This window comes from Macaca fascicularis, chromosome 13 (assembly GCF_037993035.2).
Source record: "Macaca fascicularis isolate 582-1 chromosome 13, T2T-MFA8v1.1".
NCBI classification, from domain to species: domain Eukaryota; kingdom Metazoa; phylum Chordata; class Mammalia; order Primates; family Cercopithecidae; genus Macaca; species Macaca fascicularis.
The window spans coordinates 53,761,569-53,789,435 of record NC_088387.1 but is presented as its reverse complement, the minus strand read 5'-3'; the positions used below and the strand labels follow the sequence as shown (position 1 = coordinate 53,789,435).

At 39.1% G+C, this 27,867-nt stretch overlaps 1 protein-coding gene across 9 annotated transcripts; it reads right to left on the bottom strand.

The window, feature by feature from the left end:
- Positions 1-256: 256 nt before the first annotated feature.
- Positions 257-27,862, bottom strand: DNAAF10 (dynein axonemal assembly factor 10). 9 transcript variants are annotated; one of them, XM_074011639.1, is made up of 10 exons: positions 27,004-27,578; positions 18,016-18,116; positions 16,683-16,780; positions 15,636-15,844; positions 15,219-15,349; positions 12,029-12,130; positions 9,113-9,228; positions 7,689-7,823; positions 5,082-5,179; positions 257-1,510 (listed from the first exon to the last, which is right to left on the bottom strand). In XM_074011639.1, exons 5-10 carry the CDS (start codon positions 15,328-15,330, stop codon positions 1,303-1,305), a joined length of 771 nt encoding a protein of 256 aa, XP_073867740.1. In that variant the 5' UTR covers positions 15,331-15,349; positions 15,636-15,844; positions 16,683-16,780; positions 18,016-18,116; positions 27,004-27,578; the 3' UTR covers positions 257-1,302. The 9 variants fall into 9 exon arrangements, with proteins under 9 accessions (XP_073867740.1, XP_073867736.1, XP_073867739.1 ...); XM_074011635.1 differs by having other exon boundaries at positions 27,298-27,578; XM_074011638.1 differs by lacking the exons at positions 15,636-15,844; positions 27,004-27,578 and adding an exon at positions 27,800-27,862.
- Between the last annotated feature and the right edge of the window lie 5 nt (positions 27,863-27,867).

Here is a 27,867-nt window from a genome sequence, read left to right as displayed (position 1 = left end):
GGGAAACTAAAAAAAAAAAAAAAAAAACCTTAATTTTCTTAATATTTCAAATAAGTGACTCTCCATGATCCCCTGAAATCACATATATTTCACATATTATTAATGTTTTAGGTGGCTGCATTCTCTTCAATGGAGGCGGGGGAGGGTAGGCTTAATGAAAGTGTGATAAAGTCAATAATTCCAAAGGCTTAAAGATAAGGTGAACATTAAAGAAACAAAGTGAATTAACTACTAATTAAGCATTTATAAAGCAAAATGATGTGACAATGTTAACTTTATTACTACTGTTAAGGTAACAGAATCAAAGCTTCCGTAGATGTCAAAAACAAGTTTATTCATAAAATGCATTTTTAAAGTATGACCAAAAATAAGACTACAAAACCCCTACAATCTTGTACATTTCACCACCACTTACCACAGTCAATAACCAAAAGTCTCACCAATTCAATTCCTGTATTTTAAGTAAAAAAGAGCTTTATAAATCATAGCATTTTGTTTTATGAATTAAATTGCTGAAAATAGTTACCCAAATCTAGACCAACCGTGCCATTTTGAGAGAGAGAGAGAGAGAGATTTTTTTTTAAGACAGAGTCTCATTCTGTCGCCAGGGCTGGAGTGCAGTGGTGCGATCTCGGCTCACTGCAACCTCCACCTCCCGGAGTAGCTGGGATTACAGGCGCCCGCCACTACGCCCAGCTAATTTTTTGTATTTTTAGTAGAGATAGGGTTTCATCATGTTGGCCAGGCTGGTCTCGAATTACTGACCTCGTGATTCGCCTGCCTAAGCCTCCCAAAGTGCTGGAATTACAGGCGTGAGCTACCATGCCTGGCCCACCATTTTGATATTTTATACAATAATATTATGTCCAGAAACTGACACTGAAATCTCTCAAAATGTATTTCTGAAGGTTAATTCCGTTTTTCCAAGGCAAACTCTTTTAAACCAAAGGAAATGATTCCCACCACAACACTATAGACACTAAAACATAACACAAGCATAAAGATAAAATATGGAACTTCACGGACACAGAACAAATCTGAAATATGTTTAATTATAGACAACTATTGACTTAGAAATGGAAGGGAGAAGAAAAGCACTGGCCCTGGAGACAGTTTACTCGGTGCTTCTGATATCCACGCGCAGCAGCAAGCAAGTCGGCAAACACGCCCCAGGAGAGGCTGGAGGCTGGCCCAGGGGCTTGTGTCTGGGGGCTTTTGTCATCAGCCAAATCCAGCTTTGTTCAATGAGGGTCAGAGGATTCCAGAACCTATCTTAAATTCTGTGAGTCCAAAGTCTTGAAGTCAAATTTTATGGAGTTTCGTAACGATTAGTACTCTCACCGTTTGGTCAAATGAACTACAGACGCAAAGACCCCTTTTATCTGGACTCCAATCCAAACTTGAAATGGGCTGGGTGGACAACGTAACATTCTGCAGAAGGCTTACAGAACCTGCGACTCCCATTTCTATTCCCTCAGAATCTTTCTTTGACCGCTGAATAGGGTATTCACTGAAAACAAGATCAAAGTAAGAGCGCATAAATCTTAGCTTTCACCATTTTATTTCTACACATACACTTCAATGACTCTATTTCTCAGTTGGTTACTGGGACTAATGAATACTTACAGAATCTTTCTAATACTGAGTTGTTTGCAAATAAAGAGATAATTTCAACCTCAATCCTATCCTCAAAACATGTCATAAAAAGGGTTTTTAGCTCTACTAAAAACTTCTAAAAGTCATTTCTGTTCAACATTTATCTATGTTTTCTCTTTTAATATGAAAGTTCTAGGTTGATCTAGGATTCTTTAATACATTTACTTGGTGCTTTTGATAATCTTTGATTTATTATAATTTTCCTCCAGATTTAGATTGCTGGATATCACAGGCAAACAATGTGCAAAGGCAATGGCTGTGAGTAACATTTGCAGAACTTCATCTAAACACTTCCAGAATGAAAAACATGCCAGCTGCTAACCCCCAAGCTCCATTACACAGACCCAAGCCTAAGGACCTTTTGCATACCACTTCTATGGGAAGGCGTCACAGAGTGGAGATGTTAGACCTAAATGTAATTGTTTCCAACAAGAAAAAAGTGGTTCTGAGAACATTTGATTTTTTTCAGCTGAAAATATAAATTGATATGGTAAGAGAAGCAGAAGGTTAAAGTCATAAATCCCATCTGGTCTAGACTGGAAAAGGGGAAAGAAAACACTCCTCCCCAGTGGAGATGTGCTCCTGATAAAACACAGAAGCATCACTCCTCAGACGGCCTTTTAAAACCTACTAGTATCAATTATGACAGCACCTTTATTTCATAAATGCTGGCAAAGGCCAAGAACGTAAGAAGCACAAAGCCAATCAGAAGCAAAATGGAAATGGAAGAAGAATCTACAGGTAGATGATCTACTATTTTCTCTTCCTCTCAAACCCTACAAATCATTTTGATGAAAAGAAATAAAACATTCAGATGAATACACGGTTTAAATACAGACGTCTTTCACGTATCTCTTGGCAAAGGCTGCAGTTATTTAGTATTCAAAAGATAACATAAAGATTTTTTAAAACCTTCCATATTACCTGTTGAAGTTTTAAAAGAATATGTGTATGTGATTCAAATAATACTTAAAAAAAAAAAAACAGCATGTTGAAGTTATTCAAAAAACAAGTCATGAATAACTAGATGATTTCTTCTAGGAGCTGTTGGTTCAGCGGCCAATAAATATTTACAATTTAATTGCATTACTACCAAGACAGACTGGCAAATGAAAATAAAGCTAAATATCATTGTACTTAAACCAATTCCCTTTGCTGGTACAATACTTGACAGTAAAACTCCAAACCGATTTGAAGATTAGACTGCACATCTGTTCTGGTTAAGTGTAAAGTTTACATTGCACTAAACTTCAAATTTGCATACAGACCTAACTTTACCGACAGAACGAAATCCACTGTAGTAAAAACTTCCAGCTGCAAAAGTGTTTGTGTGTCTTATGGAATACAAATCCACGTGTGGATTACAAAGAAAACTGCAACTATTTCTTCAAGTAAGCAGCCTAAAGATTTGGTCACCAAGTAAAATAGTGACGTGCCACCACATGGCTTCACTAAGGGGACTGGCAGAGCCTAACGTGGGGAGGAGACCGGGGTGGAAGAATCAGGGAAGAACAACAGGCAAAGGTGCTAGAAGAAGGGAAAGTAGCAAGTGATCGGTCTACCCCACATTCTCCCAGAACGCCTCAAACTTTTCCTCTGCTTTTCACTCACAGAAACCATACTGTTTGTTTGTTTTTTGAGACAGAAAAAGTCTCTGTTGCTCTGTCTCACTCTGTCTCCCAGGCTGGAGTGCAGTGGTGTGATCTCAACTCATTGAGACCTCCACCTCCCAGATTCAGGCAACTCTCGTGCCTCAGCCTCCCAAGTAGCTGGGATTACAGACGTGTGCCACCACGCCCAGCTAATTCTTGTATTTTTCGTAGAGACACAGTTTTGCCATAACCATACTGTTTTGATCTAAAGCGTTCACCCTGGCCAGGCGCGGTGGCTCATGCCTGTAATCCCAGTACTTTGGGAGGCCGAGGCGGGTGGATCACCTGAGGTCAGGAGTTCGGGACCAGCCTGGCCAACATGGTGAAACCCGTCTCTACTAAAAATATAAAAATTAGCTGGGCATGGTAGTGGGCACCTGTAATCCCAGCTAATCGGGAGACTGAGGCAGGAGAAGCCCTTGAACCCGGAGGTGGAGGCTGCGGTGAGATGAGATCATGCCACTACACTCCAGCCTGGGCAACAGAGCAAGACTCTGTCAGAAAATATAAAATAAAGCATTCACTCTGGTTTTTTGTCAGCGGTATCCCTGCACACAGTACTTAAACAAGTACTTTCCAACTGTAGCCCTGTTTTTCAGAACCCCTTCCAGCTTCTCAAAGGAGCTAATAGAGAATAATTTTATAAATGTGAAAGTCCCAGATATATTGAGGATGGTGTTTTTCTTCTTACATTATTAATGAAACTTTATTTTCGAAAGATCCTTCATTTATAGGCTTGCTATTTTTTCCAAGTGATGTTTAAGAAAGATATAATTTTTCCCCTCCAAGTACATATTGCTTAGCTAATAAAGTATTCAGAAATACCATTAACTCACAATTTTTATCAGATCTTTAATTTTTGTTTTGTTTTGCTTTTTCTCCTTTTCACAGGCCAACCCTGAGCAAGTATATCAGACCTTTTAAATGATCTAGTATCTACGATGTTAGCGCCCTTGGGATTCAGAGAGTAGCATGCACAGTAAAGCATTCACCGTAACTCACCCAGCCTAGATATGCAGAAAGCAAACTCAGTGATAAGGTCTTTCCTGAAGACCAGTCAGGAGCCTCAGGCTCTGTTGGGGTCTATCACAATGATGTTATCTAAATTTAGGCAAGGAACCCTTTCCCCATCTCTTAGAGGCAGTGAGTGTTCTAATCACTTCAAGATAATATCTGATAAAAGTCTTGGGCCGGCCGGGCGCGGTGGCTCAAGCCTGTAATCCCAGCACTTTGGGAGGCCGAGACAGGCGGATCACGAGGTCAGGAGATCGAGACCATCCTGGCTAACATGGTGAAACCCCGTCTCTACTAAAAAATACAAAAAACTAGCCGGGCGCGGTGGCGGGCGCCTGTAGTCCCAGTTACTCGGGAGGCTGAGGCAGGAGAATGGTGTGAACCCGGGAGGTGGAGCTTGCAGTGAGCTGAGATCCGGCCACTGCACTCCAGCCTGGGCAACAGAGCGAGACTCCATCTCAAAAAATAAAAATAAAAATAAATAAAGTCTTGGGCCAACTTTTACATACTTAGAAGACACAACTAAAATTATAAATAGACTTAATGTATCAAAAGAAGATTAGTGTACACTTTACTAAATGTAAAGTGTATTCATACAAAATGCTTAGAAAACAAGTTATGTAATACCATGAAATTTTAAATCATATCAAAATGAACTAAGTCAAAGCAGGGAAAAAAAAAAGACAAAAAAGTTCAATCTAATCCTACTTTACACCCACAGGTAACTTTAAAAGGAGCAGTGTGCACTGGCAGACTTACTACTTCCAGAGGTGAAGGCCGCCGGCGCCTCCAGCTGTCAGAAAGAGCTCCCTGTTCTGCGGCAGGTGTCGGACCTGCCACACAGTAGATTTATGAGCCTAAACAGAACAAGAGGCACACAACTGGTTTATATGCTAAATGGTGCCCTGGAAGAGAAACTCTGCAAATAAAGAACTTTTACTACTATAATTTCAACGGTTATAAAAGTAATTAAGGTTATTTTCTGGCACGCTTCTTTATAATGGCTACAGAGATTTATAGGAGCACATAAGAAATTAGAAAAAGCATCATTTTTCTTTATTGCTTTATGAAACAAAGTTCTACTGCATTTTTAAAAAGACAGGTATTAAATTTAAAGTCCATTTAAGTTTACAGTACCAAATACATTATGCATAGATTTTACATATGAAAATACCTCTAGTTCATTCTGAGGGGGAAAACACTCAAAATATAAAAATATATACTTTTGTTTATATATACAAAAAATATGGACTGAATTTTTAAAAATGCACTTTGGTTCTGAGAACAGTTTGAAGTTCACAGCAAAACTCAGCAATAAGTATAGCGTTCTTATAGACTGAATTTTAACTAAAATTTATAGACTGAATTTTAACTAACAGCTCCCAGAGCCTCATTTTCAATGTATTGCCATTGACCTGTCCAGTCTTCAAAATACGGACCACGAGGACTTATAGACAATGTTTATGGTCATAATAAGCTAAGGTCTTTATCATTCACATTAGACTAAAGACTAAAAACCAGCAGCTGGAAGGTTAACAGTTTGTTAGCACCTCAATAGCAACCCGTAAATCCATCCTGGCAATACTGCATTAACTGGGGGGAATTTAGGGGAGAGAGAGAGACAGAGGGAGGGAGAGAAAGGAGGTGGGAGGGAATGAATGAATGCTACTTTATAGAAGCAGTGGGGCTGGCTATTGTGGAACACCACATTTTAGTGAGTGATTAGTCTTGACCTTTGATTTCAATAGTCTTTTGGGAGAATTACCATTAGCTGATAAAGACTCATATCTCAAAACACATATTTTAAGTGTGTAACGGTCTCCCAGTGATTAGGTTCAAGCTGTTGAAACATTTTATTTTGTAGCTTAAACTTCTCTTCTTCTTCAGGAAGTTGAGAAAAACACAAAAAGCAAGAGGGGAAATGACCTCTTAAAATATACCAGAGTCATCTATTTGGCAGATTTAGCAATTACTGGGTTAACTAAATATAAGTTTAAATAACTGGGCCAGGTATAGTGGCTCACGCCTATAATCTCAGCACTTTGGGAGGCTGAGGTGGATCACTTGAGGTCAGGTTTCAAGTCCAGACTGGGCAACACAGCAAGACTCTGTCTCTATGAAAAAAAAAAAAATTTCTAATTAGCCAGATGCGGTGGTGTGTGCCTATACTCCCAGCAACTTGGGAGGCTGAGGCAGGAGGATCACTTGAGCCCAGGACTGCAGTGAGCCATCATCATGCCACTGCACAACAGCCTGGGTAAGAGGGCAAGATTCTGTCTCCAAAAAAAAAAAGAAAAAAAAAAAAAGCCAAACAAACAAAACAAAAAATTGGAGATGACACTATTATTTATAGATAATGATATATGTGTTGCAAATTATACATGTAACAGTTTAGTAAAGTGATCTATGTTGTTGATAGATATTTAATATATTCTGAAATGACAAAAGCAAACCAATACTTTATAATTATCTTGTTAAGAATTTTGTTTTCATAAGGCAGTGACAATAATTTACATACAATAATAATAATGAAACAAAATAGGAAGGTTCAAGAAATCCTAACTGAATCCACAGGAGAGAAAGAAGCAAGGAAGTAAATTCTTACTTCATGAGCAACTTGTATATTTTAATCTTACGGAAACAAGGAATCCGTAATTGATATTTCTTTCCTTTTATACTTTAGGAAGCTCAAATCACATTTCCAATCCATTTCTTGTGAATGACAGGACCTTTTTGCATGAATTTTCTGTAATCCCCCCAGTCCAGAAACTATCCTTTTTTTAAACCAGTGTTTTTCTTTTGCCCTGCTTTCCTCATCTATTGGTCTAATGCTGTAATACCATATTTCCCTCTCAGCTACCTCAAATGCAAGGCAAAGTTAAGTAAGTAAATAAAATATTTTTGAACATCTACTATAATCACAGTACTCAGTGCTTTCAATAATTTCATTTAATATAGCAAACTGGAATATAAAATAAAATGTAATGACATCATGTACATATAGTTATATTTTGAAAAATATATAACCAGGTATTAGCACAAGTATTATATATTTATTAGGAAACACGAGGATGGGTTTTGTTGATCAAATTCCTATTATCAGCTAGGTTTCTTCTAATTGCTCCTAAACTACAAAATAAGATTCCTACCTAACTGAGATCTTTATTATAATCAAGAAGTCTAAAGTTGATAAACTTTGGGGAAGTACTCTTTGCACAGAAAAACTTGTCAAGATCTCACAGGAATATATCAAAAATAGCTCCCCTCACATAAAGACCTGGAAGAAACCTTGGTGACTAATTCTACTTATCAGTCTAAGCCAAGCTATCATTCTTCTTCATATAAAGACATTTCCCTCATATTTACCTTTTCTGAAACAGAGGCAAAACCTTTGGTTGGATGCTGTGTTCTCATGTCAAAAACATGGAACTTTCCTTCCAGAGATGTGGCTACTAACTTATTCATACTTATGTCTTTTCTGTCAAACTCCAAGCTACATACCTGAAAACAGAGAATATTTATTATTGGTAGTCTCACCAGTATTAACTCAGGAGGCTCTCTTAAACTAAGCAAAACAGCTTTAAAATGGTCAGATAATGTGAAAGCACTCCAACAATCATTTTCTCTTTTAACTTTTACCATAAAAATTTTTTTCCAGCCGGGCGTGGTGGCTCATGCCTGTAATCCTAACACGTTGGGAAGCCAAGGCAGGTGGATCATGAGGTCAGGAGATCAAGACCAGCCTGGCCAACATGGTGAAACCCTGTCTCTACTAAAAATACAAAAATTAGCTGGGCATGGTGGTGTGTGCCTGTAGTCCCAGCTACTTGGGAGGCTGAGGCAGGCGAATCGCTTGAACCTGGGAGGCGGAGGTTACAGTGAGCTGATATCACGCCCTTGCACTCTAGCCTGGGTGACAGAGTAAGACTCCATCTCAAAAAAAAATTCTTTTTTTTTGGCCAGGCATGGTGGCTCACACCTGTAATCCCAGCACTTTGGGAGGCTGAGGAGGGCGGATCACGAGGTCAGGAGATTGAGACCATCCTGGCTAACACGATGAAACCCCATTTCTACTAAAAAATATGAAAAATTAGCCGGGCGTGGTGACAGGCACCTGTAGTCTCAGCTACTTGGGAGGCTGAGGCAGGAGAATGGCGTGAACCTGGGAGGCAGAGCTTGCAGTGAGCCAAGATCGCGCCACTGCACTCTAGCCTAGGCAACAGAGCAAGACTCTATCTCAAAAAAAAAAGAAAAAACCATTTTTTTTTTCCATTAGTAAGATCAACAAAACTATCTTGGGTTCCCATGCTCAGTGAATGCCTTTGGGGAATCATTATTTAACTTTTTATGTTATTTAACAGTTAAGTAAAGGCTGACAGTAGAAAACAGGAGGAAACCACATTCTTTGCTAAAGGTGTACAACTGAGGAACCAAAAATCTGAGCTGGGGAGGTGACTACTGTTTCAGGCTTTCTGTATTGGCATAAAAAGGCCTTTTACTTGCTTATTTTGAAATCTTACTACATGGGCCACAGCGGTCTGCAGACAGGCTGAAGGGGCTGGTGACTCCCCCAACATTGTACATACCACATGTGGGTGTGAGCTCATTTTCTGAAGAGAGGATTCAGGATTTTCATTAGATTCTCAAACGAGTTTGGCCCCAAAAAGTTAAGAACCATTGGCAGAGGGGTTGACTGAGATGAGTTACTAGAGGTGTCTTCCTTTTGTAGTAATTCAGAGGTGAATGGAAACATGCGCAGAGAAACCAAAAAGCATCAGAATATACTTTACCCCATTTTTGATGTTTGTCTCCCACCGTAATGCCATATTTCTGAGATCAAATAGTTTGATATCCCCATTGTCATAACCAGCACAAACAACACGTTCTTCTTGATTATAAGCATTGCCTGGAAATCAAAATATAACATTTCACATCCTTATAAATGCATTCTTATGAAGGTTGCTTAAAAAAATCTTATGAAACTATACATATAGCTTATACTAAATCAGATTTTAAAAATCACACTGGATAGAATCCCACCTTATCAATCCTGACAGGACATCAAGATTATTAATGTGGTTTCCATTAGTTTTTTGGTTTGTTTAAATCTCTCATAAGAGTTTGGATATTTGTCCCCCCAAATCTCATGCTGATATAAGATCCTCAATGTCGGAGGTGGGGCCTGATGGGAGGTGCTGGGTCATGGGGCTGGATCCCTCGTGAATGGCTCAGTGCAGTCTTTGTGGTAATGAGTTTTCACTCTTCTAGTTCATGAGAGGTCTGGTTGTTCAAGAGTCTGGCGCCTCCCTCCTCCCCTCTCTCTTGCTCCCTCTCTCGCCATGTGACACGCCTGCTCCCCTTTTGCCTTCTGCCATGAGCAGACACTTCCGAGGTCTCACCAGAAGCAGATACTGGCACCATGCTTCTTGTATACTCTTGCAGAACCATGAGCCAAATCTCTTTTCTTTATAAACTACCCAGTTTCAGGTATTCCTTTATAGCAATAAAGAAATTCAATGCAAAACGGACTAATATAAGCTCATTCACTGTAATTCCATACTGAAAGGATATGTGAAAACGTTTATTGAATTCAATTTAAAGAAAATGCTTTATAGGAGATGGAGACCATCCTGGCTAACACAGTGAAACCCCATCTCTACTTTAAAAAAAAAAAAGTTAGCTGGGCGTGATGGCGGGCGCCTGTAGTCCCAGCTGCTCGGGATGCTAAGGCAGGAGAATGGCGTGAACCTGGGAGGCGGAGGTTGCAGTGAGCCAAGATCCCACCACTGCACTCTAGCCTGGGCGACAGAGCAAGACTCTGTCTCAAAAAAAAAAAAAAAAAAAAAAAAAAAAAGCTTTATACTATATCTGCAAAGGCTAGCAGGCCAACTATAAGTCAAACACAAAGGGGTCTCGGAGAATAAACACAGTTATACTTCTGTTGCTTTCTTGGCAGTAACTATATTTGAACGTAAACAGAAATTTTAAAACTAATTTATCTTGAAAAATGCTGTTCTGGTGTGATCCCATCTTTACAAGGAAATCTGAAAATAAGCTGTAGCACACTGTAACATATTTTTAGTAGTGTGGATGATCATACCTGAAGTAAGTTTATAATCTGTAGTTAAACTCATCCTCCTGGAATTCAAGGATTTTTTTCCAAGTACCTCTTGCTGAGGAAAGAGTGTTAAGTGAGAAGGAGGCCCCTGTCACTGTGCTAGGCTCTCTGGGCATCCTGTCCCCAAGCTTTCGTTCTCTACTGCCTCTAACTTCGTTTTTCTCATAAACTCCAGCCCTGCGTTTCCACTGTGGGCCCCACCTAGATGGTACGCCATCATCTTAAACTCATGATGTCCCAAAATGACCTTACCATTTTCCTTTACAAATTATCCCACTCCTTGTATAATAACATCATTCACCCCACAATCAGCCTGAAAACTCAGTCATCTTGGACATAATCCTTTTCTTTGTTCTTCATATCCAAAAAAATTCCCCAATTCTATGTATTCTGCATAATATTATCTTCCAAATCATCCACTCTGCTCCCTTCTCAGTGCTTGTAACTTAGGTCTTCCCTGGAATACTGCAAAGAGCTCTTGAACTCATATTCTCTGTGCCACCCATCACTCCTGCTAAATACCATTAGTTCATTGTCCTAAAGCTCAGATTTCATCTCCTCCTTGCAAAAACCGTCAAAAACTTAGAATGATCTTCAGGCCATCCTAACACCTCTGGCCATTGTCCTGAGCCATCTCTAAGGATATTCCTACTATTATTCTCTTCTACCATCAGCCCTCCCTATCCATGGGTTCTGCATCTATAGGCAACCAACCATGGATTGAAAATATTTGGAAAAAAATTCGCATCTACACTAAAAATGTACAGACTTCTTGGGCTTGTCATTATTCCCTAAACAATACAACAATGATTGACGCAACATTTACATCATATTAGGTATTATAAGTAATCTAGAGGTGATTTAAAGTATACGGGAGGATGTGTTAAACCATTCATGAGAACTCTGCCCCCATTAATCTCCTCCCATGAGGCCCTACCTCCAACATTGGGGATTACAATTCGACATGAGATTTGGTGGGGACATAGATCCAAACCATATCAAAGGGCAAATGTCAATTAGTCTTACAAAATCAATATTCATTTTAAGTAAATTAATAAAGGAACAAAGTTATCAAAATTTATAAGAAATAACTTTGCAATGGCAAACTATTTTCTGGAAAATAAACATACTCTGTACACAGTGTAATGTATGATTTGTTAGGTTACCGTTTGCATCTGAGGCTTGGTTTATAGCCTTTAATGGTGTCTGATTTTAAATTAGGTCACTATTATCTAATTAAACAGAAACACATATTAATAAGCACAATTCTCAGCACTTTACATGTAATTAACTCATTGAATCTTCATGACGACACAACTAAGTAAATTCTATTATTAATTCCATTTTATAAATGCAACAACCAAGGAACAGATAACTTTGGTAACTTGCTCCAGGCCACACAGCCAATATACTTATTGCAGGTGAGAATTCAAATCCAGGATCCAGAGGCTGACATTAACCACCATGTATATTTGCCTCAGTAAATAATCCACAAAACAGACTATAAAGAGACTAGTGTGAAATTTCTTGCAGGATCGTGCTTTTTACCATCTGATCATTCAAATGCAAGAATTCTTCAATAATTTACCAAATGCCACAGTCCAACAGTCTCTCTTGTTTTCTCCTTGTACAGGTTCCATATTAGCAACAGGATCATCTTTTTGCCTTGGGTCCCACACCTTCACAGTTCCTGCCATGCATAAAAGTAAGTTGGCAAAGATTCAAAAGTGAATGATCATGTTTCTTTTCTACATTGTTCTTCTATGGCTTCCTATGTACATGGCAATATGACAGATGTTATGACATCTGAAAATATCCACATTGTTCTCACTTCTAATTGGGTAAGTTTTATTTAATATCAGAGATATCACCCATATGTGACTATCTGGCTTGGTTTCCAAATTAATAGACACACAGAAAAGCCAACAAGTGTTCCTAAGTTATCTACAAGTGATGACTGACAAGGCAAATGTGAATGTTACATAATTCAAATCATGAGCCTAAAACAAATGTGTTATTTATTAGAGAAAATACCAGTGTTGTTTTCATTTTTACTTTTTTCCTTACTACCCATTTAACCATCGGCATGAATACACTCTAATTTTGAATTAATGGTTTCTTATGTTGTGAGTTCTAGAATACTATTTCTTTTCTTTTTTTTGAGATGGAGTCTCACTCTGTCACCCAGGAGTGCAATGGCATGATCTTGGCTCACTGCAACCTCCGCCTCCCAGGTGCAAGCGATTCTCTATCCTCAGTCTCCCGAGTAGCTGGGACTACAGGCGCCTACCACCATGCCCAGCTAAATTTTGTATTTTTTTTAGTAGATATGGGGTTTTGCCATGTTGGCCAGGCTGGTCTCAAACTCCTGACCTCAGGTGATCCACCTGCCTCGGCCTCCCAAAGTGCTGAGATTACAGGCATGAGCCACTGTGCCTGGTCTAGAATACTATTTCATATACAATTAAGTTTAATTTTCCTGTGGCAATAGTGAAGAGGAAAATGTTAAATAAAACTAACAAATCCTCAATTTAATTTCAACCCCCTCGTTTTAATTCATGTTATGGGACTACTTACTAAAATAGTGTCACTACCTACAAGAAATGCAAATGCATGTAATAAAATGGCTAAAAGGCAAGTACCTGAGAGAGAATAAGAAAAGGGCAAAAAAAAAAAAATCCTTAAAAGGAAAATAACTCAGGAAAGGTGGAGGTACAACATTAGATTTACCTCCAGGGATAAAATAAAGATCATTAAGAGGCTGCTTGACTTTAATATTTATTTATTTAGAGACAGGGTCTTGCTCTGTCACCCAGGATGGAGTGCAGTCATGCGATCATGGTTCACTGCAGCCTCGACCTCCTGGCTCCAAGTGATCCTCCTACCTCAGCCTCCCAAGTAGCTGGGACTATACCACCATGCCTGGCTAATTTTTAAAGTTTTTGTAAAGATGGCATCTCCCTATGTTGCCCAAGCTGGTTTCGAGTGATCTTCCCACCTCAGCCTCCCAAGTGCTGGGATTACAGAGATGAGCCACTGCACTCAGCAAAAGCCTGTTTTAAAAACAAAACAAAACAAAACAAAAAACCCATATATAGAGATAAGAGATTATCTTTCTCTACCGGATTTATACACATTGATAAGATTTATAGTAAGTTTGCAAAAGATAAATGAGCAAAGAACACAGAGTATTCATAAAACAAAATTAACTAGTAAATATAGAAAAAAACACAAATTGGAAAGGAATACCATTTTGTTTACAAAATAAGATAGAAAAAAAGAAAATCAACGCTAACAGGGTAGACTTGAAATCTACCTCATCTACTGTAGCTGACTATAAATAAGTACTTTGGAACGCTTGTCAGTAAATTTTAAACCTTTTTTTTTTTTTTTTGAGACGGAGTCCCACTCTGTTGCCCAGGCTAGAGTGCAGTGGTGCGATCTCAGCTCACTTCAACCTCCCACTGCCAGGTTCAAGCAAAACTTGTGCCTCAGTCTCCTGAGTAGCTGGGATTACAGATGTGTGCCACCACACTGGCTAATTTTTGTATTTCAGTAGAGACAGGGTTTCGCTACATTGCCCACACTGGTCTCAAACTCCTGGTCTCAAGTTATCCGTCCGCTTCGGCCTCCCAAAGTTGTGGGATTATAGGCATGAACGACTGTACCTGGCCCAATACATTTTTTTAAAAATCATAAAATAAAATATGTTTATTCCAAAAGAGTTACACATATGACAATACTCATTTACTCATTATTTTTAAGCCACTGTCATAAGACAACAAAAAAAGCAAACTGAAGGCTTATAGGGGAATGGTTAAGTATGGCCATATGATGGAATATTAGATAGTCATTAAAATGATAACTGTGGAAACAGCAATATGTGCATATGACAAAACATTAAATGAAAAAAGTTTCTAAGATACAAATTCATATTCACACTTATAACTATGCAAAATTATATATAAGACCTAAAAGAAAAAGAAAAATTTAATGGTTGTGGTAGTGTGGTAGACTGAATATTATTTTTTCCCTCTATACTCAATATTGCTTTTATGAGTAAAAAAAAATAAGTGATTTCCAAAACACAGCTGCTCTTGAGTACCTATTAGAAAATTATATCGCACTTTTCTTTTAAAGCAATTTCCTCAGGGTCTTGAGCAGTCATTAAACAACTAGGCAAATCAATTATAATAGGTACCAAATTTCTCGTGTACCCCTCGTGAAGCAAAAACATTTCTGACTCTATTAAAGTCATGCAGTACCACTTTGGACACCAAAAGACCTGGCCCTTCCTTGTTGGTCACTGCAGGGTGGAAGAGCTGAGCTGGTGCCTTTGGAACTCTCCAGTGGATGGATCACAGAACTTCAGTTTTCAACCAACTGTCAATATGACAATTTTCACAAGTACTAATTCTGCCTTTTAAAAAAAGAAAATGAAAAGCTGCCACCCACATTATATCGTCAGCTGCCTCAAAAGCCTGTAAAGACATTTTAAATCCTTCAGGGTTCAGAGGAAACCATCATTGTTAGTAGCTGAACCGGCTCAACACTAAAATAGTGGTAAGAAGTGCTATGAATCTATCTCCAAATACCCAAAAGTCTGAAACAATCAAGAGAGAAGCAATCAAACTTGCCTGTTAAAAAAGTAGCAGCAAGACTGTTAGATTTAGGGAGTCAAGGTAACTGAAGGGGATTTTTACTCAGAGAGGACGTACTGCTGCATAGAGATTTCCATTAAAATAAATAAACAAAATACATAGAATACATGGACTCACCATCTCGGCTGCCGGTCACAATTTCAGGTGCTCCTTCTCCAATTCCTAGTCCACCTACGCCATCTATGGCATTTATAATTTCTTTATGGCCCTTTACAGAATATACTGGCATCTCTGGAGCTTCTAAATTCCTAAACAACAAACACAGCTTTTTACACCACATGTCCCAAACATTTAAGTCTGCTACTGAAATTCAAAAATACATATTACAGTTAGATTTTTTTTTTTGTATAGAAATTAAGGTTTTGCTATGAAGATGGTTTATACATTTATTTACACTTCTGAAATTTTCTCTCCATTTAGCTTCTTTCAAGTCCCCAATGAGAACTGTCATCATTCAACTTGAAATTCCAATCCTGAGCTCACTATACGTAGTGTTCAAAGACGATCTCTCCAAGACCCCCACAGATGAATTACCAGGTATGCTTGTTGATAAACGTGGATTCAAGGGCTTCTCCTCAAACATAAGGAATCAGGATCTCAGATGGGTCCCCAAAACAATGACTGTGGTACACTGAAGTCTGAAAAAATACTGCTTCAAATATACAGTAAAGCTCAGGGAGGTCAAGGCTGCAGTGAGCTGAGATCATGCCACTGCCCTCCTGCCTGGGTGACAGAGCAAGACCCTGTTTCAGGAAAAAAAAAAAAAAAAGAAAAAGAAAAGAAAAGAAAAAACCACCATGTATCTGAGGACCTGGCTCTCAGGACAATTTTTTTCAATTCTGGGTTTTAGTGGCTGTTACAAAAATATGCGAAGTGAACAGAAGATGGACACCATTAGCTGGCCTTACTAAATCATCATACTCATTAGAATTCTTCCAAAGTAGGCCTCAGTAGTTGGATCTTATGACCTTTTTAAAGGATAAAATATGAGTAGTGTTTACTTTGTACACATTTCTTCCTTTATAAGGTACTATTTTCCCACTGAAGTCCACACTGATTTTCATCTACTGACATATTTTTCAGTGTGTCATCGTACAACAATATGTATTACTGAAAGACAGGCTGAAGTTCGTCTAATAGGTCAATTCACAGAAAGGCATTCAGGAAAGTATTGATTACCACAGTTGCACTACTGGGCAATGAATGGCTTGACTAGGTGATCCTCACACATTCCTTTTCTTGCCCATCTCCATTTCTTCCCTTCTTTTGCTTTTCTACTGGAACTTCTATTTATATTTCTCTTAATAATTTAGTTTTCAATAACTTACGGATATTTAAAATGAATGTGGCTATTCATGAAATATACTCCCAATTTATTATTGGGCCACGATTTATTAGTAAAACCTTACTAATAAAAAATTTGTGGCCAGGTGCAGTGGTTCATGCCTGTAATCCCACGACTTTGGGAGGCCAAGGTGAGTAGATCACCTGAGGTCAGGAGTTTGAGACCAGCCTGGCCAACATGGCAAAACCCTGTCTCTACTAAAAACGCAAAAAATTGTCAGGCGTGGTGGTGGGTACCTGTAATCCTAGCTACTCGGGAGGCTGAGGCAGGAGAATCACTTGAACCCGGGAGGTGGACGTTGCAGTGAGCCGAGATCGCATCACTACGCTCCAGCCTAGGCAACAGAGTGAGACTACATCTCAAAAACAAGAAAAATTTTTTGAGATATTTCAACCTAGTTTAGAAATTACATTTACCATCATTATGAACTAATCAAGAGATTAAACAAGATTGTGGTTCTACTTGAAATGACTGTTTTACTACTTTATAGACTTTAAAACATTATTTTTTAACATGAAATTATAAGATTTATCAATGAAAGTAAGTTGGTAATATCTGTACTATACTAGGAAACTATATTAGAAAGATGGTCAATGGTACTATTTAATATTTTGAATACTCTTGTGTTGAAATATATTTATTTTTTAAAATAGCATTCAAACTTGCCCCTCTCCCAGTATCTCTCAAAGCATATGACAAAGCATCTAAGAACTAACGAATACATGCTAATTTAATTATTAAGGAGTTAAAGCAAGGAGAAATTAAAATAGTTTCATTTTGTTTAATGTTATGATTCTAAGACAGATAAATATGTTAAAGTAATGTAATTATAAAGTAGCAGGTTCTGAGACTCAAGAAAGGTCATGTTAGAAAACATGATGCAGGAAAAATAGTTTTTCTAGAACACTCTAGAACTTTCTCCATAATATTTTAGAACACTGCTGTATACTATAAATGATTACAATAATAGATTTTCCTGCAAAGTAATTAAAAAGGAATTTCAATTCATTCCACTCTAAATAAGAAACAACTCTAGGTAAAATATGAAAAAGGCATTTGGCAGAATTGTGATTTTGCCCATTCAAAACAAGTTTATTTTGATTTGTTCAACAGATATGCTTCTAAAAAGTTGTGCTTAGATGTTAAAGCTTGAAAAAACAAACATTCTGCAGTGCTAAATCTATTGCTGAAATATAAATAATTAATACCTACTTTTTCAATGTTATCATGTGCATTTTTATATACTGTATTTTTAAAGTTGGAGGGGGAATAGACCTTTATTTACAAATACATGGCATTAAATGCTAGCACCAAACAGTGTGTGTGAAAATAAGCATTGATAATATTATCCAAAATATCTAAAGAAAAATAGGTTAGTATTTTTAAATGGATTTTGAATATTAAATCTAGAAATATGTATTAAGAGAAAATTCTCATATTTTTATAGTTAAAATGGAACATATAAAGAAAGATTTTAAAATTAAAATTCTCTCTTTCAGAGAAAGAGTAATGAAACTATCAAATAAATTGCCTGTCTCATCTGTCTGAATACTGACTAAATCATCTTACCATATATGAAGGTTTCCACCAAAATCTCCAGTAGCTAAATATCTCTGCTGTAAAGATGTTGCACCAAATGTTCCACATTTAATAGGTTTGGCCTTTTCAATCTTGATAGAAAGGAGGAAGACAGGATATATTATTTATGTAAGCAGATACTTATAATCTATTAATATCATATTTACGGCTCTATTATGGCATTTAAATAAGACAATATAAAAGGCAATTAAAACATCTTCTGATGAAAATAATCATATACTTTTTCCTTTAGTCATTTTTCTTTAAAGTATGTAACTGTCAAAAAGAAAAAGTGTTAATTTGCCTTTCCTCTCCTCTCACTAATGAGACATTCAAATGCTGACAGCTCTGCAATCTCTATTGCAGATATGAAAGTTTCAGCATTTCATGTGATATTCTTTAAGATCCTCAACAGAAATGAGAACATAATGAAGATATTATCTTTCCAGATGGTTATGGGAACAAAAATGTTACATTTCTCTTATAGTTTTCCCTGCAGAACCCTATAAACTAAAGATGTTTATGTCCCACTTTCTCTGGGGCCTTTTCAATGCAGAGAGATTTATAAACCTGTGTGTATCAAGCCACTACTATTGGTATGGATCAGCCAATCTTTTGAGGTTTCTTTACTTTAAAAGGCTACTGCTCCAAGTATCATATATAATCACATTAGTAAAACAATCATATACAAATATATTATTTAAGGTATGGGGCTTATGGAAATCAGGTGAAGAAGACTATGTAGCCAAAAAGGTCCTTGGAAAGGATCTAATACAATACTCTCCTGTCATAAAAGGAGACCAAAGCATATGGCTTTAGAGATTCGCCCACTCATACAACATTCAACATTTAATGGTTGCTACCACATGCAAGTCACTGAACTAGGCAAAAAAGGATACAAAGATGAATGAGATTGGCCAGTGCCTCAAAAAGCTAACAACTCAAATATCAGTTCCCATCTGGTTCCTCCAAAATATACATATTCATTATACTACTCCTACACCTCCCTGGGTCTTCCATTCACCTTCTTTTACTTCCTGATGTTTCTGATTTCTCCACGGCCCCTCCCGCAGCCAACTCTACCTGCCCAGGTCACTAAAGTCCCTCCTACAGTCTAACTGCTTTTCCTGCTGCCTTGGCTCCTGAGATCTCTGCAATCTGGAATTAGATGAGGCCACTGATGTCTGTCCCACACCACACTCTTGCCATATAACACTTCCCATTGACTGTCAGCCTCAATGGGGCAAAACTATCCCTCTTGGTCTCTAACAATTTTTACATTTTAAAATTCTTAATGTTTATAAAAGTAATACCTGCTCCCTATAAAAATTCAAACAAAACAAAAGGATGGAAGGAAAAAGTGAGTCCCTTTAACACTTTCCAGAAGTAATCCCCATCCTTCTAGATCTTCTACGTATTTACAAACACACACGCGTTTGTTTCAATACAAGGCAAATCACAGTACACTGTCGTTTGATTTGTTTCACACAATACATCTAGATAAACTTTATTCCTTTTGCAGGGTTCTCCAGTTTCCAGGACATCTCCCCTTGTAACTCTTCAGTTTTCATGCCTCCCAGGTTGGCCTGTTTCAAATAATTTTAAAAATAATTTCCCTGCCACTTTCAGTGTTTATCCAGGCATTTCCATATAGGTATACATACCAATTTCCACGAATAAAATAAAAGTCACTTAACACAAACTATAACAACTTTTTTCTCTGATTCAGAAGATACCATTACATGGCATAGGGCTTTGGAAACTCCCAGACTGTTGAACTTTCCTACTATTTGTGATCTGGATAAATTGGAGTTACTATGGCCAAGTCTAAAAGCATTCATACCCTCCTCAGAATTGTCTAGTAAATGAAATCAGTCATCTACGGTAACGTCTGTAAAAGACCCTATTGATGAGAAGCACAGAACCACGGAATGTTTCTCTTTTTAATGCACAAGTGGTCTGAGATGGCATCAGTTATTCACTGCACCAGAAAGTTAATACTCGTTTATTCCCATTTTCCCCCAATTTTATGAAAAAGAGTATCTTAAAATGGGGCAACACAGAGGATCAAAATTTTGTCAACTTAACAACACACACAGTTTCTAACTCCAATTTATGTTTTCCTCACCTTTCCCTTCTCCTCAAAGTACCTAAAAATATATTAATAGTGCTGGCCAGGCGTGGTGGCTCACGCCTGTAATCCCAGCACTTTGGGAGGCCGAAGCGGGCGGATCACGAGGTCAGGAGATCGAGACCATCCTGGCTAACATGGTGAAAACCCGTCTCTACTAAAAATACAAAAAACTAGCCAGGCGCAGTGGCGGGCGCCTGCAGTCCCAGCTACACAGGAGGCTGAGGCAGGAGAATGGCATGAACCCAGGAGGCGGAGCTTGCAGTGAGATCGCGCCACTGCAGTCCAGCCTGGGCAACAGAGCGAGACTCTGTAAAAAAAAAAAAAAAAAAATATATATATATATATATATACACACATATATATATATACACACATATATGTAAAATAGTGCTAAAGCACTTAATCACTATTAGGGCATGATTTCTATGGTGAAATTAATTCAGAGTTCCAACCTACACCAACTGATGAAACAGCTATCCACCTCTCCCTCCCCTTGGTCTCACACTGAACCTGGGTCTTGGCAGCTCTAAGTCATTGATAATGGCTTCCATGTTCTGAGGCAGAGGGTGGAAGCAGACCCTCTGAGGTAAGAAGCTGGTAGTCCTGATGCACAGCAATGTGGTTCCAGGAGACAGGGGATTAGAAGCTGTGGAGAGCTTGCATCATCTATTGACCCAATTCTCTGGCAACATTTTTCTCAGAGAAGCACTGGGAAGACTGGTCACCCATTTTCTTCCCCCCAACCAGCTAAAGCATTCTGCTTCCCAGAATTCCACTGCTATCCCCTGAAACCTCTGATGAGGGTTTCTGTGCTTCCTAGGCCATGGAAGAGGTAAAAACTAACCTACACTCTTTGGTCCCTACAGTCTTCTAAAATTTTACGGTTGGTAATACAAAACTGGAAGCAAAAACTTTCCTCCCTGTTATTCTTTTACTTAACTTTCACTTTTAGACTCTGTAGACCAGAGAATCTCAACCTATACTCCTGGAACACACTGATCTTCTGTTACTAACATAATACATTAATTAGAAAATTCGCCAAGAACAAAAGCCGATGGATGTGTTTTTTTCAAATTTTAAAGTTTAAAAAAAAATAATTTTCTTAGCTTGCCTGGTAGAAAATACTAGCAAATGAACACCAGTTAAAAAAACTTGGACCATGCGCAATGGCTCATGCCTGTAATCTCAGCACTTTGGGAGGCCAAGGAGGATGGATCACTTGAGGTCAGGAGTTCAAGACCAGCCTGGCCAAAATGGCGAAACCCCATCTCTACTAAAAATACAAAAATTCGCCAGGCGTGGTGGTGGACACCTGTAATCCCAGCTACTGGGGAGGCTGAGGCAGGAGAACTGCTTGAACCCAGAGGGCGGAGGTTGCAGTAAGCCAAGAGCGCACCACCACTCTCCAGCCTGGGCGACGGAGAGAGATTCCGTTTCAAAAAATAAATAAAATAAAATAAAACAAATTAATAAAAATAAAAAACCTTGGAAGTGAAGACTTAAAAACTGTGTGGTTACTTGCTATGTAAAAATCAGAATATCTATATATAGAGAGAGTCAGATTTTTCTGCTGAAAATCTTTTCCCTGTGCAAAGATGGAACTGACTACTCCAATATTTTATGGTGTTCCAAAAACAGCACTGCAATGTACAGATTCTTTGACACCTGCACAAAAATATTTTATTCACGCAATTATGTCCCCCTTTCTAAAATGTGAGCACCATGAGAGCAGAGCCTTGCCTAATTTTTTTAACGCATAGCAGGCACTCAACATTTGTTGAATGAAGGTATAAGTGACCATCCATGAATCTCTCAGCCCTGAGACTAGGGACAGACAAACCAGGGCTGGAGTTCACTTTCTTTGTTCTCTCTTTTCTCCTACCATACTTTCACGTGCCAGGGTTCTGACAAACTGTTCAGTTTCTGGTGTCATTGACATGCAATCATGAAAATAGCGTCCATCTATTACCTACATATCAGATACGTTTTAGATATTCTTCCAGTCTAGACCATCCCTTTTCTAATATATAGAACACTGCAAACTAAGTGTTCAGAACACCACTTTCAAGATGACAAAACAGGTTCAGAGGACTGAGTGACTTGCCTAAGGTCCCAAGAGCCAGGTAGAACCCAGGCTTTTTCTTTTAAACTAGGCTGCCTCCAGGTTTATATGCAAATCGATTAAATAAACATTTTATTATTGGAGTCCTCATTCTGTAAACCTGAGAGCTATTGGAAGTATCAAAGGAATGTTCCAATCTTGATTGCTGAGGTAAATGGTACAATGGCATGAATTAAACCTACTTTCAGATCTCTGTCCTTTGGTTTTTACCTTCATTCATGTCTTTACAAGATATAAATATAAGATATTATGCTTCCCTCATGTTCTTTGTTCTTTTCTTATATTAAAGAAACACAAAGATATTTATAGACACTAGTGGTCTGTTGTGTAAGAACCAAATTAAACTCAAATTGTACATCTTGAACATATTAAACGTATTAAAACTGATCAATTGTGTGCACTGAGGACTGCACTTTGCTCAGAAGGGCTGAGCTCTGTTGGCAAACGGACTTACAAAGTAGGCATATTTCCTCTTTCCTCAGACATTTATGGAAAAATAATAATAGCTAAATTAACAGGACAAAGGTGAAGCTAATTTTTCATAGTTCACAAAAGGGTTCCCTCTTTGCCCCGATAGATAGTTTATCTACGGAAAAGAAAAGATGAAAATAAGTTAGTGGTAAATCAAAATTTTTCTTGCTAGAAAACTAACTGGCAAAAAAAAAAAAAAAAAAAAGTTCTATCTTGCAAAAATTGTTCAACAAAGAAAATCTGTATATACGAACAATTTTTGCTATATGATACTGAAAATGGCCATCAATGATGGTCATAATTGACCTAGCTGTTCGTTTTCTTGCTATAATAAGAAGTTAAAATGATTAAAGAAGCTCAAGATCAATAATTTCTGTGTGAGCTATTTTTGTTCTGCATGTGGGTGGGTCTAGTACAGCTTGTCAGTACTTCCTCCTCCACATCCTGGCAATACTTAATTAACATTAAAAGATCTAGCCAACCAAATGCTAACAAGCAGTAAATTCAGTAGCACAGGGACTAAAAAAGCAGAATTTTATTAGCTTATTGCTTTTTTTTTAATATAAACATCTACAACTGTGATTCCATTTTTCAGGGCCATCCCTAGTCCATATGGTATCTTTGTGCCAATTAGAAAAAAGTTGCCCTTTACAGGCTGATGAAGCCTCACACATGTAAGCCTTAATGAAAGAAAAAGAGCGTATAACTCCCATTTGAGCACTCAGCCAGACACCTTTGTGTGGTGCAAAAAACTGCTCAACGGAACATGGAGGCCCTGCCCTCCATTCCTTATCTATCCTTTTACAACTAAGATAAAGAAGACTTCGACAAAGACTGATATGCTTCCTTTACATCTTTTTTTCTTAGATGCACGCGCTTTGCAAGCTCCAAGTCAGTGATAAATTTAAAAAAAAAAAAAGAAAGATGCATGAGCTTTGGAGCACATGACTTAGGGGTAGCTCTACAATGACAAATCAAGTCTGTTTCCTAATATTATAATAAGTGACCCATCTAGTTCAATGGTTCTCAGCCCTGGGACTCATTAGAATCACCTCGCAGAAGTTTTAAAAAATTCTGATTTCTAAACCTTATTTAGATGCAATAAAGACGTACCACTGCGTCAGAATTTCTAGGGGTGGGACCAAGGCACAAATGTTTTAAAACACACACACATACACACAAGCCACAAAATGCACTCAAATGATCCTGATGCACAGTAAGGAGTGGGAGTTACTGGAACAGTATTTAACCTATATTTTTAATCTTTTTTCCATTGCACCAGAGCAGCCAAATACAATGTAAGTTCTTTTTTGTTTTGGTTTGGTTTTTAGACAGAGTCTTCCTCTGTTGCCAGGCTGGAGTGCAACGGCGGATCTCGGCTCACTGCAACTTCCGCCTCCCGGGTTCAAATGATTCTCATGCCTCAGCCTCCTGAGTAGCTGGGATTACAGGCACGCACCACCACACCTAGCTAATTTTTGTATTTTTAGTAGAGATGGGGTTTCACCATGTTGGCCAGGATGGTCTCGCTCTCCTGACCTTGTGATCCACCCGCCTCAGCCTCCCTTAGTGCTGGGATTACAGGCGTGAGCACCACACCTGGCCCACTGTACGTTCTAAAAGGTATTTCTGTATTAGTTGTACCCTCTTTTTGGACAGACAGTAGGCTCTTTAGAAGAAAGGACTCAACTTTTAAATATCTTTGGTCCTTGTTAAACACAGTACCTTGAAATAGTGTGTTCTCAGATCTAATTCATGGTAGAAAAAAAGATCTAAAGGATCCAGGTGAAAATACACTTAGTAGTTATTCCTGGCATTGAGATTATGGGTGATATTTTCTTCATTTTCCTATTTTCTAAATGTTCTATCATGAATACATATTACTTTTCCTGCAAAAGAAAATTATCTTTTTAAAATTTGCTGAAACTCCCCAGAGTCGCTACGAAAGACAAAGTACTCTATTCCACTTGATGGAGTAAGTGTAGTTTTGAAATACGTACAAATCATATATTTTCATTTTATTATTTTTTGAGACAGAGTCTCTCTCTGTCACCCAGGGCGGAGTGCAGTGGTGCGAACATGGTAGCCTTGACCTCCTGGGCTCAAGAGATCCTCCCACCACAGCCTCCCAAGTAGCTGGGACTACAAGCTCGCATCACTATGCCCAGCTAATTTTTGTATTCTTTTTTATACAAAAAGTAGAGACAGGGTTTCGCCATGTTGCCCAGGTTGGTCTTGAATTCCTGGGCTCAAGCAATCCACCCCTCTGCCTCTCAAAGTGTTGAGATTGCAGGCGTTAGCCACTGCACCAGGCCTGTTCTTATTTTAAAAAGTCACAAGTCTGAGCCCTGATTCTGCCACTGCACTCCATCCTAGGCAAGAGTGAGACCCTCTCTCAAAAAAAAGAAAAAAGAAAAAAGAAAAACAATCATGTCCCATTTTTCTTTGAAAAAGGAATAAATGGCCAGGCGCGATGGCTCATCTCTGTAATCCCAGCACTTTGGGAGGCCGAGCTGAGTGGATCACCTGAGGTCAGAGTTCGAGACCAGCCTGACCAACATGGTGAAACCCCATCTCCACTAAAAATACAAAACAATTAGCTGGGCATGGTGGCAGGCGCCTGTAATCCCAGCTACTAGGGAGGCTGAGGCAGGAGAATCACTTGAACCTGGGAGGCAGAGGTTGCAGTGAGCCAAGATCACGCCACTGCACTCAAGCTTGGGTGACAGATCAAGACTCCGTCTTAAAAAAAAAAAAAGAAAAAGAAAAAGAAAGAGAAAAGAAAAAGGAATAAATCCTTTAAATGCCTTTTTTTTTTTAATGGTGGTTCACACCTGATCCAGCACTTTGGGAGGCAGAGGTGGGAGGATGGTTTGAGCCCAGGAGTTCCAGGCTGCAATGAGCTATGACAGTACCACTGCACTCCAGACTGGGACAGAGCTACGCCATCTCTAAACAACAACAACAAAAAACAAAAACAACCCAAAATGCAATGTATAGAAATTTTCCTTTGTGTAGAAATCAGGAAGGGCATCATACATTAGATAATCTGAACTGGACATTAGAATAGCAACAGGTAGCCAGGCTTGGTGGCTCACGCCTGTAATCCCAGTATTATGGGTGGCCGAGGCAGGCAGACTGCTTGAGCCCAGGAGTCGGAGACCAGCCTGGGCAGCATGGCAAAAGCCAATCTCTACCAAAAAAAAAAAAAAAAAAAAAGTACAAAATAATTAGGTGTGGTGGCACACACCTGTAGTCCTAGCTACTTGGGAGGCTGGGGTGGGAGGATTCCTTGAGCTGAGAAGGCGAAGGTTGCAGCGACAGTGAGCTGTGTTTGCACCACAGCACTCCGGGCTGGGTGACAGATTGAGACCCTGTCTCCAAAAAAAAAAAAAAAAGCCACTGGTTACTGGAAGCTAAATGATGAACAATATAAGGAAAGGTAGAAAAGAATAAGCCATGTTTCATGTTTGTCATTCAGGGAAATTTAAAGCGGAATGGGGTCTTACATACTTTTTATTCCAGGCGTAACAGTCCAAATTGTATCCATCCTTTATCTACCAGTTTAATCCCTACCTCCTTCAAGCCGATTTTCTCCATAGATTTTGATCCCCAGAGTTCTTAACCTACCCTGCACTTGTAGTCTATTACAACTCTGATCTGACTACGACTGATCTTTTTTTTTTCAGGTAACCGAAATCAAGACTTTTTAAAAACGATAAACAGCTACAAAATGCTAGTTACTATCATTATTCTCTAATTCTTTCACTAGTAATCTTCAAAAAAAAAACAAAAACAAAAAGTTGTAAACCTAATCTTTCCACACCCTGCTTAAATCCTTTCAATCGTGTCCCGTTTTTCTTAGAAAAAAGGCATAAATTCCTTTGAATGTCCTACAGATCTTGCAATGTCTGGTTCCTGCTTATCCCTCTAGTTTCTTAAGAGGATAAACTTCTTCCCATCACTGAGCTTCTGCATGTGCAGAAGCCCTGGAAGCCGTGTCCTTTACTCCTAGTTTGGCCTAGTTAGCTCCCGCACATACCAAAATCTGTTTTCACTCATCCCAAACCTGTTTTCACTCTCACTGAACCGTAACCGTGTTCCTTTGTGTGAGACGACTCATCTCGGTTTGTACTTATGTATCGTTGCTTTGATTATTGAACTGAGTATCTCTCCCACGAGAAAACAAACTCCATGAGATCGGGGACATTGCCATTCACATGCCTAGGAATACCAGGCACTCAATTGATACCTGCCGAATGTGTTAGGTTGCCTCTTCCAACCACACTGCAGGCATTCTGGCGCCCGCTTTGGCTGGACTGCACTCGGGGTGGCAGGAGGGTTGGGCGCGGAGGAACTACCCCGCGGATGAGAAAGAGGTTTTAAATGGGAAACATTCCTCAGTCGGCGGTCAGCTTCTCTGGTCTCGCGCGGCTCAAGCCATGCTTTGGGGGACGCTGGACGAAGGCTCTGGCAAAGAGGAATGCAGACCCCAGGATCCGCACTCGCCCCCAACGGCAGTCCGGATCGTCGACCCGGCACCCACCTCTCGAAGCAGCTTCAGGTCCCCGTGCTGGATCTCGTACAGCTGAATGACGCCGGTGCCCCGTGCGAAGTTGCCCATGGTCACAAATTTGGCGCTGCAGGGCACCCATTTACAGTCAAACACCGTGTAGTTGAAGCCCTTCTGGATATGGGCGATGATCTGAGGCTTCTCGAAGGCCGACATGGTGCAGCCGATTTCAGTTCTGACAACCGCCACACCCAAAGCCCCCCAAAACACTAACCTGGAAACCAGACTCCAAACATTGGCAATTTGTCCCTCCCGCTTTCCGTATTCTGCCCCAGATACCCTAAGAAGTTGGCTGTAGTTATCTCTAGATAATGCCAGATGCGCTCTGGCGATCGCACAGAATGTTCCTTCACAACAGCACAAATTTCTTTATTGTCTTTACCCACTGCCTTTCGCACACATACATATTAGAGATTATAAAATGCTTGAGCTCGGAGTTGCACGGCTAGAGTGAGACCATGAGCATCAGGCATACCTTAGGACAGCCGAAATCCCGTTTTCCCCCGGCCCCAAATCCTGCAGGTCCCCGGCCTGTGACGTTTT

What these genes read in the sequence shown, in the direction of transcription:
- DNAAF10 (XM_005575710.4), bottom strand. Translation starts at nt 27,480, where the DNA reads ATGTCGGCCTTCGAGAAGCCTCAGATCATCGCCCATATCCAGAAGGGC. An exon ending in CTGTTGGACTGTGGCATTTG is followed by an intron (nt 9,229 to 12,028) that starts GTAAATTATTGA and finishes TTTGATTTCCAG; the next exon opens with GCAATGCTTATAATCAAGAA. An exon ending in GGCCTTCACCTCTGGAAGTA is followed by an intron (nt 1,511 to 5,081) that starts GTAAGTCTGCCA and finishes TCTTGTTTTCAG; the next exon opens with TGAATACCCTATTCAGCGGT.